This window comes from Schistocerca serialis, chromosome 6 (genome assembly GCF_023864345.2).
Source record: "Schistocerca serialis cubense isolate TAMUIC-IGC-003099 chromosome 6, iqSchSeri2.2, whole genome shotgun sequence".
Classification (NCBI taxonomy): Eukaryota; Metazoa; Arthropoda; class Insecta; order Orthoptera; family Acrididae; genus Schistocerca; species Schistocerca serialis.
Window position 1 is genome coordinate 224,789,518 of NC_064643.1, and position 14,974 is coordinate 224,804,491.

The window sequence follows — 14,974 nt, forward strand, 5'->3', positions numbered from 1 at the left end:
TCCAGGATGGTGAAAGGAACAGGGTATCGATGCCAGCGCCGTGGAACTGTTGTGCCGATGGATTGGAGTCCAGCGATTGGCTCGCGGAGGACGTCCACTTTTCTGTACAGTTGGCGAGCCTTACGGCGAATGGCCGTCTTGAGAAGGGCTGTATTTGTCTCCTCATGCAGAGTGACAATCCTGGTGAGCGGAGGGGCGTGAAGACTCCACCTGAGAACTTTGTTCTGTAGGCGCTGGAGCGCAGCATCCGGGACTTACTAATCGTGGCCCACGCATAGGAACCATACGTTAGTGATGGTAAGACAACGGAGTGATACAGCCGGAGCTTGGTATTTAAATTCAGGTCTCGGCTGGAGAAGAGCGGGTACAAGTTTGTGGGGCCCTTATAGGATATATTTATACAACTATAATTAGCTCAACATTTTAAGCCTATATCATGCATGTTCAACAGTTGTCCATCATTGTCAGAAAGATGTCCGAAGTTTTGCTTTATACAACTTACGTACGTGTGTTTTTCGATCATAAAAAATCCAGTTGGATTCACAACTAGATCTAAAGCTAGAAAATCGTCGACTGTGTGAATTCAAAAAGGAACTACGAAGCAAGGTGAATACACAGTAGAACGGAACGGTGAAATTTTGATTTGCCAAGCCATACATAGAGCGCAGCAGTTACCAGAAAAGTTGTGATATCGGCCATGGTACCTGGAACTCCAACTTGTTGGGCAGAAATCAACGTTCAAATGCGCCGATGTAAAATTCTCTTTCCTTTGTTGACGATTTATTAACATTTTTTAATCATTTCTGTTGCCTTTTCATTATGGAAAGACAAGCAATATTTCCTCAAAATATCACTGGCGTCTCGTGTTGCCGGCAAATAGCAACACAGCGTACTGTCGTTAAATGGCTACTCGTAACATAATTGCAGCGAGTGCTTCTTTCGCCATGTAAATTTAATAGCGTTTCAACGAAAGTTTTACCTTAAGTGGAGAATTGTGTGGATACAGAATACCACAGCGGCACTGAAAATGTATGTCATATTATTCGCAACATTATGTCCGAAGTATTCACATTAGCCGAAACTATATTTGCATTTTGAGTTACATAACAACTCGTGGCATAAAAATGAAACCTTACACTTGAAGCCATGAATTCTCTTATCTGTTAAAGGTCAGTGTTCAGAATGTTCGTACCTCGAAAGTTTTGTGAAAAATGCATACATTCATCAGTAAAATTATTAGACTTTCAGAGTCCAATCGTTTTTAAAACTGCGAAGTTTAGCGCACCGTCTGCTCAAGAACCTACTAAATACTCGCGACAAATGATCGAGCTAAAAGATCCCATAGAACTGGAAAAGCGTCAGAAGTTTTGGGAGATGGAGAAAGAGATGGAGTCGAAGGTTCAGTACGCTCAGCTGACTGCAGAGGAAAGAATTATTCACGAAGCACACGCAGAAGCCGTCCGGCGTGGTCACTTCACATACGATGATCCAGCAACTGGAGACCGAATCAAGACACGTTTGCGCCACTTTCTGAAAGGAAGATGTTGTGGAAAAGCTTGTAGACACGTATGTATCTTTACAATAATCATGTTCCTTCACTGTAACAGACACCATTTGCGTATGGTTCACCAATGTCAGATAGCGCCTGCTCAGAGCATTGACAATCTTTATAAACTCAGTATGCACGGGATTTCCTAGTCCACTCATTCCCAGTGGTTCAAAGGCGACATTGGTACTATTATATTCTCGAAGTTTTAATTAATATTGAAACAATATTTATTCCTCTCCCATCATTAACTCTCCTGTATTTAACTGACTAGCAACTGGAATCTTTGTTTAAGAGACAGGAGGCTACCAAGAGAATTTAGTTGCAGCAAAACCGAGTACAGTACTTAATATCATTTACAGATCTGAAGGACATGACGAGGACAAAACAGTATGAAATATGGAGCTTACCGTTATATTCATGCGTAATATTTTAAATGGAAATGCAGCAGTCTCACATGCCTAAGACTACACAATATAAATTGCAGCTTACCATTACATTCACACATGATTTTATTGGTAGTGCAGCAGCCACAATGATAACACATGATTTAAAGGCAGAGCTCAGCATTTTCTCACCAATTAGTGTGTTTACTGAAACAATAACATGTAAGCATGTATCAAGAATACATTGATCCTTATGTGAATTCATAATGAATGATGCACTGGCAGGAGTTACATTTAAATTCCTAAATTTTGTCATCTCACTCTGAAGTCTGCAGCAGACAGTAATGGTTAAAGTGTTTTACCCACTTCTTTAGCAATTATAGCATGAGGAAAGTGGTTATCTGTATTTTTTGCTGCAAGCTAATGTACATTTGATGTTAGAATCTTACCATGCTATTAAAGAATATCCACCCAAGCTTACAGTTTTATGCATGGGTACTCATCCATTCATTGTATTCTGTAAATTCCTTCAAGAAGAACATTCAGGTAAGTGGAACCAGTTGGAATATATGTAAAAAAACTGAAACAGCTGTTAGAAACTGCATAAAAAATTTGCTGTGCTTAATCATTATAAGTTGTTTATACCTCCTCAGTCAGAATTCAACATAGTAAAATAAAAGGCAAGTCAGTACACTGAAAAAAATCTGACTGCTTTCTCAGTTATATTAAACATCTACTGTTTATCTCCTTAGTAGCTATATGACAGCTTGGATATTTATCATAGAACAAGTATTATCTGTACCATAACAGTAAAGACCACCTTAAATTAGCATTGCTACTTGTCATACTGTGAATAGGGATCTTCAATCCGTGAATATAAATAATCAGATAATTTTTAGAATTAGTGGCATATTCTCAATTTTCTTTCCATTTATAGGAATTCTAAATTTCTTACTTTATTCTTATTAGAGCATTTTTAGAGATCTTACACCACAATATAGAATTCCACTCCGAACCTTAAACAAGTGGACAAAACTTTCATGGGTTTTATTTTAGAGTATTGTGCTGGGGTTATGTAAATTACAGTTCAGCTCAAACATTTTTTTTCTTTTTGTAATAGCAATTAATACAGCTGAGCAGTAAATGTACAGAGAAAATGAAATTAACTGAAGCCATTTGTGCCACTTTGCAAACTCTCAACCAAACTACAACTTTTCAACTTAACCTAGACCTCTAAGATTTCATATTCACATCAACTGGCTTCTTCAAATAATAATCAGATTGTCATTTTTTGACTAAAATTATGTCTTGGGCTACTCTATTTCCACAATCTACATTATAAAAAAAGCAATATAGACACAAAAGAATATTGTCAGTATCCTGTTTTCTTTCTATTTGGATACATATGACAACACATTTCAGAACACTCTTACATTATGGGATAAATCCAAAATCCGGCATTTATAACTTGAATTCACTTGAAGTACATGTAAGAATTTCAATATCTTCAACAGATTTTTACACAATATTCTTACTGAAAACTACAGCAGAATAAATACTTTATTGACTTAATCTACATTTCCCCAGAATACAACCCCTTAAGATGAAAGGGAGTAAAAAAAGTATCCTAATCATGAAGTCAGTGCAGTGAGACACAATGTTAAGCGCAAAACTTGTTGAACTGTACTATTTCATTACTTTATCTGTGTGGTGAAACCATTTAGGCTTGCTGCCTGGCTCTGTCCCAAGGATATTTACACACAATATCTAATTGTGGTTCCAGCAGCTTGTTTTATATGTTTTAAATTGCATAGTGATAGCCTTTGTGAGATGAATATTTAAAGTATTTACTGTAAACCTGCTATGCAATCATCTAATCTTTGTATTGTTTGGTAGAGTTTGGTCCTTGATTACTCTGAGTGACTGCAGTGGCACCGAGGTTAATACTCTGGATTCACAGTTGAAAGGAACAGCATTCAAATCTCATTCCAGGTTTCTTTTTCCTTGGTGTCCAGTCCAAGCTTGTACTCAGCTGCGCTAAGTGGTCAAATCAATAGAAGTGAACTTGCATTCAATCCAGAATGTTGTATGTGGTTTTCCTAACCTGATAAAAACAAATTCGAGGCTAGTTCCTCTTACTAGCTCTCACTCATGTCCACGCGGGAGTGGCCGCTCGGTCTGAGGCAACTTGTCACAGTCCGTGGGGCTCCCCCCATCGGAGGTTCAAGTCCTACCTCAGGCATGGGTGTGTGTGTGTTGTCCTTAGCGTAAGTTAGGAACAAGTAGTGTGTAAGCTTAGGGAACGATGACCTCAGCAGTTTGGTCCCATAAGACCTTACCACAAATTTCCAAAAAAATTTCTCACTCACACATGTTCCATAAATCCCACCATAAAGGGTGTGGAAAGAGTCCAACTACACATTAATTGACTGAAGCAGCCACTGTGTGCTACCGCTGTTTATTATATTAACATCTAGTTATGAGTAGTGCTAATCTATTTACATTGATTATTATGAAAATTATTTCTAAATTAGTTTAAGAATACATGAAAAGCAGCTACTTAATGGTTTTTGCCCTTTGTCTTAAGCTTTTTCTGTGGCTGCTTTTATCTAATACCTCATACTGAGTATTTATGTAACGTGTCTAATCCAGGTAACATTGTCAGGCTGTGCCTATATACTGGTAAAATTAAAACCTGCTCAATGTGAACATTAGCTTTGAATGTAATTTATGATCCCAGAGTCAAAATATTTACACTAATTATAAAAGGAGTAATTAATAATGTTTTACTTTAGTCTGGAATATGCTGAACTCTCACTAATCCAGTCCTCAGCAGTCTGGCCTCTCAGTAATCTGGCCCATATACAGACTCCAGGCCCTTAAGCAGAAATGACACCCACAACAGTGAATTATCATGTGCAAAAGTGTTAAACAAAGCTAAATATATTTGAATATGTGGCCTTCCTTTGCAGTTTAGTATTATGGTTCAAAAAAGGAAACACTTTACGGTAGGTCTTAAGCAAAAACTCAAAATTTTAGATAAGCGGAAACAAGGTTCTTCACAGGAAACCGTTGCTGCTGAGTACAGAGGTGGTGGATGAGCAAGTATTTGTGACATCAAAGAGAAAGAAATTACACTGCTGGCCATTAAAACTGCTACACCAAGAAGAAATGCAGATGATAAACGGGTACTCAATGGACAAATATATTATACTAGAACTGACATGTGATTACTTTTTCATGCAATTTGGGTGCATAGATCCTGAGAAATCAGTACCCAGAACAACCACCTCTGGCTGTAATAACGGCCTTGATACGCCTGAGCATTGAGTCAAACAGAGCTTGAATGGCGTGTACAAGTACAGCTGGCCATGCAGCTTCAACACGATACCACAGTTCATCAAAAGTAGTGACTGGCGTATTGTGATGAACCGGCTGCTCGGCCACCATTGACCAGACGTTTTCAATTGGTGCAGCAGTCGAGCATTTTCTGTATCCAGAAAGGCCCGTACAGAACCTGCAACATGCGGTCGTGCATTATCCTGCTGAAATGCAGGGTTTCGCAGGGATCGAATGAAGGGTAGAGCCACGGGTCATAACACATATGAAATGTAATGTCCACTGTTTAGAGTGCCGTCGATGCGAACAAGAGGTGACCTAGACGTGTAACCAATGGCGCCCCATACCATCATGCCGGGTGATATGCCAGTATGGCAATGACAAATGCACACTTCCAATGTGCGTTCACTGCGATGTCGCCAAACACGGATGCGATCTTCATGATGCTGTAAACAGAACCTGGATCCGTCTGAAAAAAATGATGTTTTGCCATTCGTGCACCCAGGTTCGTCGTTGAGTACACCATTGCAGGCGCTCCTGTCTGTGATGCAACGTCAAGGGTAACTGCAGCCATGGTCTCCGAGCTGATAGTTCATGCTGCTGCAAATGTTGTCGAACTGTCCGTGCAGATGGTTGTTGTCTTGCAAACGTCCCCATCTGTTGACTCAGTGATCGAGACGTGGCTGCACGATCTGTTACAGGTGCAGATAAGATGCCTGTCATCTCAACTGCTAGTGATACGAGGCCATTGGGATCCAGCACGGCGTTCCGTATTACCCTCCTGAACCCACCAATTCCATATTCTGCTAACAGTCATTGGATCTCGACCAATGCGAGCAGCTATGCCGTGAAACGATAAACCGCAATCACGATAGGCTACAATCCGACCTTTATTAAAGTCGGAAACGTGATGGTACACATTTCTCCTCCTTACACGAAGCATCACAACAACGTTTCACCAGGCAACGCCGGTCAGCTGCTGTTTGTGTATGAGAAACCTGTTGGTAACTTTCCTCATGTCAACATATTGTAGGTGTCGCCACCGGTGCCAGGCTGATGTGAATGCTCTGAAAAGCATATTTGCATATTACAGCATCTTCTTCCTGTTGGTTAAATTTCGCGTCTGTAGCACGTCATCTTCATGGTGTAGCAATTTTAATGGCCAGTAGTGTATTTGACAGTACGCAACCCAAATGGGGAGTGAGTTGGGAAACTGCACGATTATGTGAAATAGTGAGAATGAAGAACTGGTTCTAGCTGTTTTTAATAAGGAGAATGTGTTGCTAGTGGCTGAATGAGGAAAACAGAGAGATAAATCAAACTTTAACAGATGAAGAAATAATCGAAACAGTGCAGAAAACTTATGAAGAAATTGATGAAGAAGAGGACATAGGAGGAGAGAACATGAACATTTCTCACAAAGATAGCGCTGCAGCGGCACAAATATTCCTGGTTATGCAACAACCATTGATGTCGATGCTTGTAAAGCAATTGCACGATAAAGCATTCCACTGTTCCTTATTATCATTGTGACAACTAAAAGTTTGTGACAGTTATAGTACTGTACATATACAAGCATGTATGTATATACTTTCAGTTTCTACAAATATGAATTTTCTTTGGATTTAATAAAGTATAGTCTTTTTGTGTTTAAACTAAATTACAGATCTCTCAACAATCCGGCTCTTCTGCTAATTTGGCACCCATATGTGCATGGAATGGCCGGATTAGTGAGAGTCTAGTGTACTTGGGAACTTTCAATTTCCTTTCCCATTCAGAATGAACTTTCCACTTTGCAGTAGCCTATGTGTAGTTTTGAAGCATCCTGGTAGATTAAAACTGTGTGCTGAACCAGAACTCAACCCAGGACCTTGCCTTGTGTGGGTAATGTTCTTACTGACTGATCTGTTACAGCACAATTCACAAATCATCCTCACAGCTTCCTATCTGAGGATGGCTGGTATTCCGTTATCAAATTTTGCCCCAGAATATAAAACTCCATTTGGAATTCCACATAAGGAAGCATAGTCTATAGATATTTCTTATACTTCCAGATTATTAGTTTTTATTAATGAAAATAATCAATTTTTGAAAATATAATGCAACTGAACAGATAAGAAAATCTACTCACCAAGCAGAGACAGGAGGAAACACTTATTAGGGTATTAAAATTTGCATGCTTTTAGAGCCAGTGGCTCCTTCTTCTCACACAAGAATGGAAGGGGAAGGAAGAGGGGTGAAAGGAAAGGACTGGTGAGGTTTAGGGAATGGGGAGAGTTTGGAAAAGTCACCCAGAACACCAGATTGGGAAAGACATACCGGACGGAATGAGAAGGAAAGACTGACTGCTGGGGACTGCACCGGACAAGATATGAAAACATGAGAGCTTAAATGTGGAAGACAGGGTAATATGGGGTTCTGAGTGAGTTTTTTGAACTTCCCTATTTCCTAAACTTCAGCAGTTCTTTTCCTACACCCCTCTTCCTTCCCCTTCAACCCTTCTGCCACAAGAGCTTGCAAGTTTCAGTATCTTCATATGTGTTTTCTCCTGCTGCCACTTGGTGGGTTAATCTTTTATTCATCCAATTGCAGAGTATTTAATTTGAAACAATAAACATTTAAGTGTACAAAAAGTTAGGTATATCCTAGTTGCAACCGCAACCTACAAGTGGCCATTATTTGGATCTCACTGTCAGTTTTTCCACAACAGTGATGTTTCAGTCCCACTAGCATATTTCTCTCCCACTACATTGTGTATTATGCCTTTTATTGCCTTCAGTTTTATTTCAAGTTTTCATGGGCAAAAATTTTCACTAGAGTGTGACTCATACAGGAAGACGTCAGCCAAATTTTATTGCACTTACTACAAAGCTTGCTTCCCTCCAGTCTGATGAAATGAGTTTTAAACACACGCTATAAGTTGTTAATTACTACATGCATATTGTAATATAAAGGTGACTGATGCAGAAAAAGTATAAGTTTGCAAAAAAGTGGCAAATCTCATTCCATTCTACATCAGCATCTGTACTCTGCAAATCATTGTGAAATGCAAGAAACAGGGTATTTTCCACTGCACCATTTATTAGGACTTCTTCCTGTTACATTCACATATGGAGCACAGGGAGAATGACTGTTTAAATGCCTCTATGCATGCTATAATTAATCAGATCTTATCCTCACAATTCCTATGGGAGCAATACATAGGCATGCTGTAGCATATTTGTAGTCATCATTTAGAGTTGGTTCTCAGACTTTATGAAAAGGATTTCACAAGATAGTTTGCATCTATTATCAAGTGTCTATCAGTTCAGTTTCTTTGGAATTTCTGTGACAATCTCCCATGGGTTAAAGATATCTGTGACCATTTGTGATGTCCTTCTCTGTATACATTCGATATCTCCGTAGTTAGTCGTATTTATTATGGGTCCCACACAATTGATCAGGATTCCAGGATGGGCTGCATGGGTGATTTATAAGCATCTCTTTTGTAGACTGATAGCATTTCCCTAGTATTCTAACAAATAAACTGAGGTCTGCCACCTGCTTTACCAAATATGTGATTGTTCCATTTCATATCCCTAAAAAGTGAGCCAGGTATTTGTTTGAACTGACTGATGACAACTGTGACCATTGATAATGTAGTCATAAGGTACTACATTGTTTCATTTTGCAAAATGCAAAATTTTATATTTAAAAAAATTTAAAGCTGTTTGTCAGTATCTGCACCACTCTGAAATCTGATCCAGCTAAATATTTGTGCAGCTTCTCTGAAACTGTACTTTATTGTAGATAACTGCATCACCTGCAAGAGTCATAGGTTACTATTAAGGCTGTTCGTATACAACCTGAACAGCGAGGATCCCAGCACACTTCCCTGGGGCAGTTACTTCTACAACTGTTGATAACTCTCCACCCAAGATAATACACTGTATACTCCCTATCAAAAAATGTTCAAACCAGTCACAAATATCCTACACAGTTGCATATTTGGTAATAAGCATAGGTGTGGTACTCAGTCGGATGCTTTTTAGAAATATGTAGAGAGGTTCATAACAAAGAGACACTAAAGAGTGTGGAAGGAGTCCTTTGAGCACTTGCAAAATCCAAATGGACTTGGAGATGATAACAATAATCTAAAGCTAAAGGTGGTAGAAGTAAACTCGGGGAGGGGAGGGGGGACCCTGACAATGAAAGAAATCAAAATGGCACTGGACAAGATGAAAGGAGGAAGGGCGCTACATTTGGATGAAGGAAGTGTCAAAATTGTGAAGGCAGCAGGGGAGGTTGGGAAACAGTGGCTGCGTCGCATGATGAGGGTAGTGTGGAATGAGAAGACTCCAGAAGATTGGAACAGGGCACTAATTGTCCCTATATCCAAGAAAGGGAGTAGAAACTACTGGGGTGTCACACTGGTACCGCACTGTGCCAAGGTTTATGAGAAGATCCTGGAGAGCAGAATCCAGACAAGAGTCGAGAACAAAGTGGGAGAGGAACAGCATGGCTTCAGACCTGGGAGGTCAACTCTTGACCTCATATTTGCAGTGAAATAGCTCCAGGAGCATCTCTATTAATCAGAGGAAGATCTCGTGGCGTCCTTTCTTGATACAGAAAAGGCATCTGATAGTAGTGTCTGTAGAAGACAGGTCTGCAGAGCACTAGAAAAGAAGGGAGTGGAAAAAAAACAACAACAAGCACAGTGGAGGGGACGTAGTGTGGAAGTCAGGGTTGTGTGAAAGTGGAAAGTGAAAGGATGGATTGGTTCCAGCAAACAAGTGGCATGAAACAGGGCAGTGCACTGTCACCTTTCCTCTTCATTGTGCTCTTGCATGAGATAATGACTAAGGTGGCAGGAAAAACTGGAGAAGACAGTATGACAGCAGTGATGTTCACAGATGACTTGATGCTCAGGGAAACAGGGAGGAGGAGATTCAGGAACAGCTGAATGCTTGGCTAGGGAAGAAACTGCAAGACACTATGGATTGATCTGTAATGTAAACAAATGTGAGATCTTGGTTACAGCTAGAAAGAAAGATAGACCAACTAGCGGAATAAGGATTGCAGATGAACAATTGAAGAAAGTGTAAAGTGTCAAGTACTTGGGAAGTGTGACAGATGAAAATGTAAAAAATGAGAAATAGATCAGTGAACATATCAGACAGGCTGACACATTTATGTGATGTGTTAGGAGCCTGGTTTGGAACAAAGACATCCCTTAAAAATGCAAAGAAGTAATATATAGAAGTTACTGCATCTCAGTATTGACCTAAGCATCTAAAGCATAGGTAATGAAGCAAAGAGATGTAACCATAGTAACAGGCACATGAAATGAAATTCGCCAGAACTAGGATAGGAATAATAAGGAGAGATAGGATGAAGAATGAAAGGGTAAGGGAAATAGTGAAAGAACCCTTGCAGAGCAGGATAGAAATATTGAAGCCAATATGGCATGGACACTGACAGAGAACGGAAAATAAGAGGATACATGAAATGGTGATGCAAAGGAAATGAACAAGAGGAAGACCAAGGGATATTTGGCTGAAGGAGGAGAGTGTTGAAAACATAGGCAAGGACTGATCCAGAGTGAACACAGAAAGATTGTGGGAAAACAGGACTAGATGGTGAGATTTACATCCCAAACAGACCCAGCCTGGGAATGGGAACTGTTAAAGATGATGATGATGGCTAGACAAATTGTTGTACTGCTTGCTTGAGAAATTCCTTATCATTAACCAGAATTATCCAGGACCTTTTCATCATACCAGATAAATGTAAAACTTTTGCTGTTAATACATAAAACAAATGGAATCCACAAATTGGAAACACAAGCAAAATTTTCTCACTACTGCTTTATTTTCTTTTCTCCACAGGCAATAGTAGTTTTACCCTTCTCTCGCACTCAAAGCAGACTCTTAAGTCTTGTTGTATTGTAGGTGATGGTGGTCAATGGATTAGAGACAGTTGTGGAGGGCAGTGGGCCGTTGGAGGGGGGAGGGGGAGGGGGAGACGGTATCTGACTGCTACTGCTGGTCACCACCACCCCACCACCTCCTCTCTCTCCCCCCACTTGCCTACTGTGCATATGATTCAAAGCCAGCTTTGTCTCGTATGCAACTGCGAATAAAGGCAACAAAAACCGGAAGTAGCCTTGCTAGGGTGGTAATGCCACTGCTTGGCTGTTTGTATAACTATAATAATGTTCAACATATAAACAGACTTCTTTCCCTCATCCTTCTTAAGTCTTTCTTATCACTTGCATTCCCATGAAAACACTGAAACCATCACCATTATTTATCAATATTTTAGATAATTATTATGAACATAAAACTACTCATTGGAGCATCAAACTTTTGATTCCACCTCCGTTTCAACAAGTATTACACCTTCCAGGTTACAACTTTTCATCTTGGCCAGTTCTTAATTTAATGCATTTTGCTCCTTTCTAATTTATGCTGGGACTTGTGACAACACATTCTGTATCAATTCAACCCCATAAAACGAAGTAATTCTCCAATAAACTAGTGTTTTGGGACATGAGCAGAAAACGTCAAACAAGTGAGGCAGCCATAATGTTGATTTATTATTAACTGCTGCTTACACAATTTGTTCATTATGGGCACCAAGGATGTTTACGAGATGCTATACAGTGCCAGATTTGCACCTTGTGGCCAGAAATCAGTTCCACATTAGTGTATCCACCAAGTTTCGCTGCCATATGATTAATATGCCCCAGACTGGACTTCTGTGAGAGCTGCACTTTAATTACACACACACACACACACACACACACACTAGCACTCGCAGCAATTTACTCCATCACTTATGATAAATTTCTTTTTCTCATTAGCTAGCTTACTAAACAGAGTAACATCCCAATAGGTAACATGTGGAACCTTAGCATACTTTGAAAAAAATGATAAGCCAGGGAAGAGAGGAGTTGGCCAGCAAATTAGTACCTAATGTGTCTGGTAAAAACAGACTATATTGTTGAGGCCCTGTAGCCTCCTGTTGAACACACCACCATTTGACTGTTTTATTGTTTGTTTAAGTACAACCAAGGTTTCAGTCTTTTATGCCATTTTCAAGTATTTGATTTTATGTATTTAACATATATTCCAGAACACTTAATATGTTGTCAAGTTCAAAGTTGGCCGTAGATTAAGAAAAATATTTGCTCCCCACAAAATGCCAAATGTAATATCACCATCTTGTAACAGACCATTAAATAATCATAGGAGCACATCATATTTAGGAAAAGCAGGCTTTGTTGGTTAATAAAAGATGAACACATGTCCTCATGCTCATCTTTTATTTGGCAGCATAAGCCTGTTTTCACAATGTGACTTGCTCCCACGATTATTTAATGATCAGTTACAAGATGGTGATTTTAAATCTGGCATTTTGTGGGGAGCTAATGTTTTTTCTTAATTTATGGCCAAGTTTGAGCTTGACAACATGTTAAGTGTCCTGCAGTATATGTTAAAGACATAAAATCAAATACTTGAAAATGGCATAAGAGGCCTAAACCTAGGTTGTACTTAAATAAACAATAAAGCAATCAAATGGTGGTGTGTTCCCTAAAAAAATAAATAAAATGAAATTAAAAAATTGTATGACTGTTGCTTAGCAATATCAAAAACTTTTTCCTCCAATTGAGTTGGAATGCATAGGTCTCATATCCAGAATCAATGAGAGATGTGGTTCGCACCAGAATTCAAGGAGCCTTCATGGGAGCCACTAATTCCAAGGTATACAATAATTTATACTTTCCTCCAACTCAAGGGGTCATGTAATTTTTGTGTTTGTAAATGGGCATGCATAGGCAAATTACATGTCACTGCCACATCTCAGAGGAATGTACGGTAGATTACAGCTGAAAGAGGGGCTTACTCAGCTGCAAATTCACTATAGAATCTGATAGGGATTCCATCGGAACCTGGAGCATAATTCAATTATCTGACACTAAAATATGTATCACTCATCTTTCCAGTGGTGCGAGAATTAAATTGGGAATCAGTAGGAGCACTGAACAATTCCTGTATTGGTCACTAAATAAGAAGCCACCAAAGACTTTATTTGATTCATTTCAGGTAGAACCCATCTTTAATTTGCCATGAATATCTTGGTGATCAGATATGTATGTAACAAACAAAGCTGGCAGACTAAAGACTTAATTCAACATTTATGCTTTCACTTTTCTACACTCAATTTCAGTCCCTGTCTCATGCCTGAGTGTCTGGACACTAACTTTGGTAGTGCTAACTGCCTTTACATATGACCAGTATTTCTTTGGGTTTTCTGAGAGGTCCTTCAATAATATTCTGCAACAGCAGTTGAAGGCATCACACATTCCCTTCTTGACAGCCAAACTCATTTCCTTCAGCATCTCTCTAACCCTAAGCTTTGTTTTACACCTATTATGCAGTAGTCTCTAAGCACCATAGTCAAATTTAATTTTGATACTTACTGTAATAACTTCATTGGATTACTTATGGATATGGATATCACTTCATTATTTGTTTCAGTGCATTTTTGACCATGAGAAGGTACCTGAAGCCAAGAAGAAAACTAGCCGATTTAACTCTTCCTTCTGGGTGTATGATGATGATGCAGCGGACAAGGAGAATGATGAGAAAATGAAAGCATTGTATGGCTTATAGTTAACAGGGAAGAATTTTTTCAGTGCAAGGTATAAAATAAAAAAAGAACATGTCTCTCCTCACAGAACTATATTTTTTGTCATTATATATGAGGAGACAATTCAGTGGCGGATGGTGATGCAGTATTCAGCACTGTTTGTTAGATTGTTTCATAGTTCTGTTTAAATCTGTGTAAATGTGATATGACTGTCAGTATTATGCTAGAATAATATCTTAAAGAACCCTGAATGAAACTGTTTAAATTATTTGTGGGCATGTGAACTGTATATAAATAAAAACAAATGCCATTTAATGCTCATTTGTCATACAACCATTAAGTGTAATTGTCTGTTACCAGTAACATCCAGGATAATCCCTCTCATTGTTTTAAACACAGGAAATATGTCTCCTGCACTGTTTTCAGAGACAAATGTTGAAAAACTGCTACAAGGGCAAGGAGTAAACTTCTTAGCCTCTCAGTGAAAGATTATGATTGTAGGTAAAAAATTAATTTGTTTTTTTACATAGTCCTCTTTTATGTCAGTACAATTTGCCCCTTGTTTCTTCCACTCAGTTAATTCAGCTCAAAATTGTGATGTGCGGGCTCTGTTGGAAAAGTAACCAAATCATCTTTTTTATGCAGGAATTAAGCTTTTAGGTAGGTGTTGTTGGCAATACTTTATCTGTTGCAATTTCCTGACCCATCATATTGTTGTCATCATATTTAATTTTGGAGATATTATTATTTTAGGTGAAGATGGTATAGTGTCAAGGTTTTTGCAAGGTCTAATTCACAAGAGCTGTCATGTGATATAAAATGTAATGTGAAAGTGGGAAACCTTTGACCTTCTGAAGAAAACTTATTCAAAGATGTTGCTCTAGGTCACACACAATGTTATAAATGGTTATCAGAATTAAAAAGTATTTGTTAATCAGCTGAAGCTTATTCTGCACCAGCAAAGTGTTTGGCTTCAATTGATGGCACTTGCTTTCAAAATATCAGCAGTCTGGTGACTTCCAACCATCATTTGACAGTCAGAGAACTTGCAGAAGGGAATGTAATCTCA

The 14,974-nt window shown here is 38.9% G+C and overlaps 1 protein-coding gene across 1 annotated transcript; it reads left to right on the forward strand.

Moving 5' to 3' along the window:
* The first annotated feature begins 883 nt into the window (after nucleotides 1-883).
* Nucleotides 884-14,220, forward strand: LOC126484213 (uncharacterized). The gene is made up of 2 exons (XM_050107626.1): nucleotides 884-1,566; nucleotides 13,794-14,220. The coding sequence occupies exons 1-2, from the start codon at nucleotides 1,183-1,185 to the stop codon at nucleotides 13,926-13,928; spliced, it is 519 nt and encodes a 172-aa protein (XP_049963583.1). The 5' UTR covers nucleotides 884-1,182; the 3' UTR covers nucleotides 13,929-14,220.
* The last annotated feature ends 754 nt before the right edge of the window (nucleotides 14,221-14,974 follow it).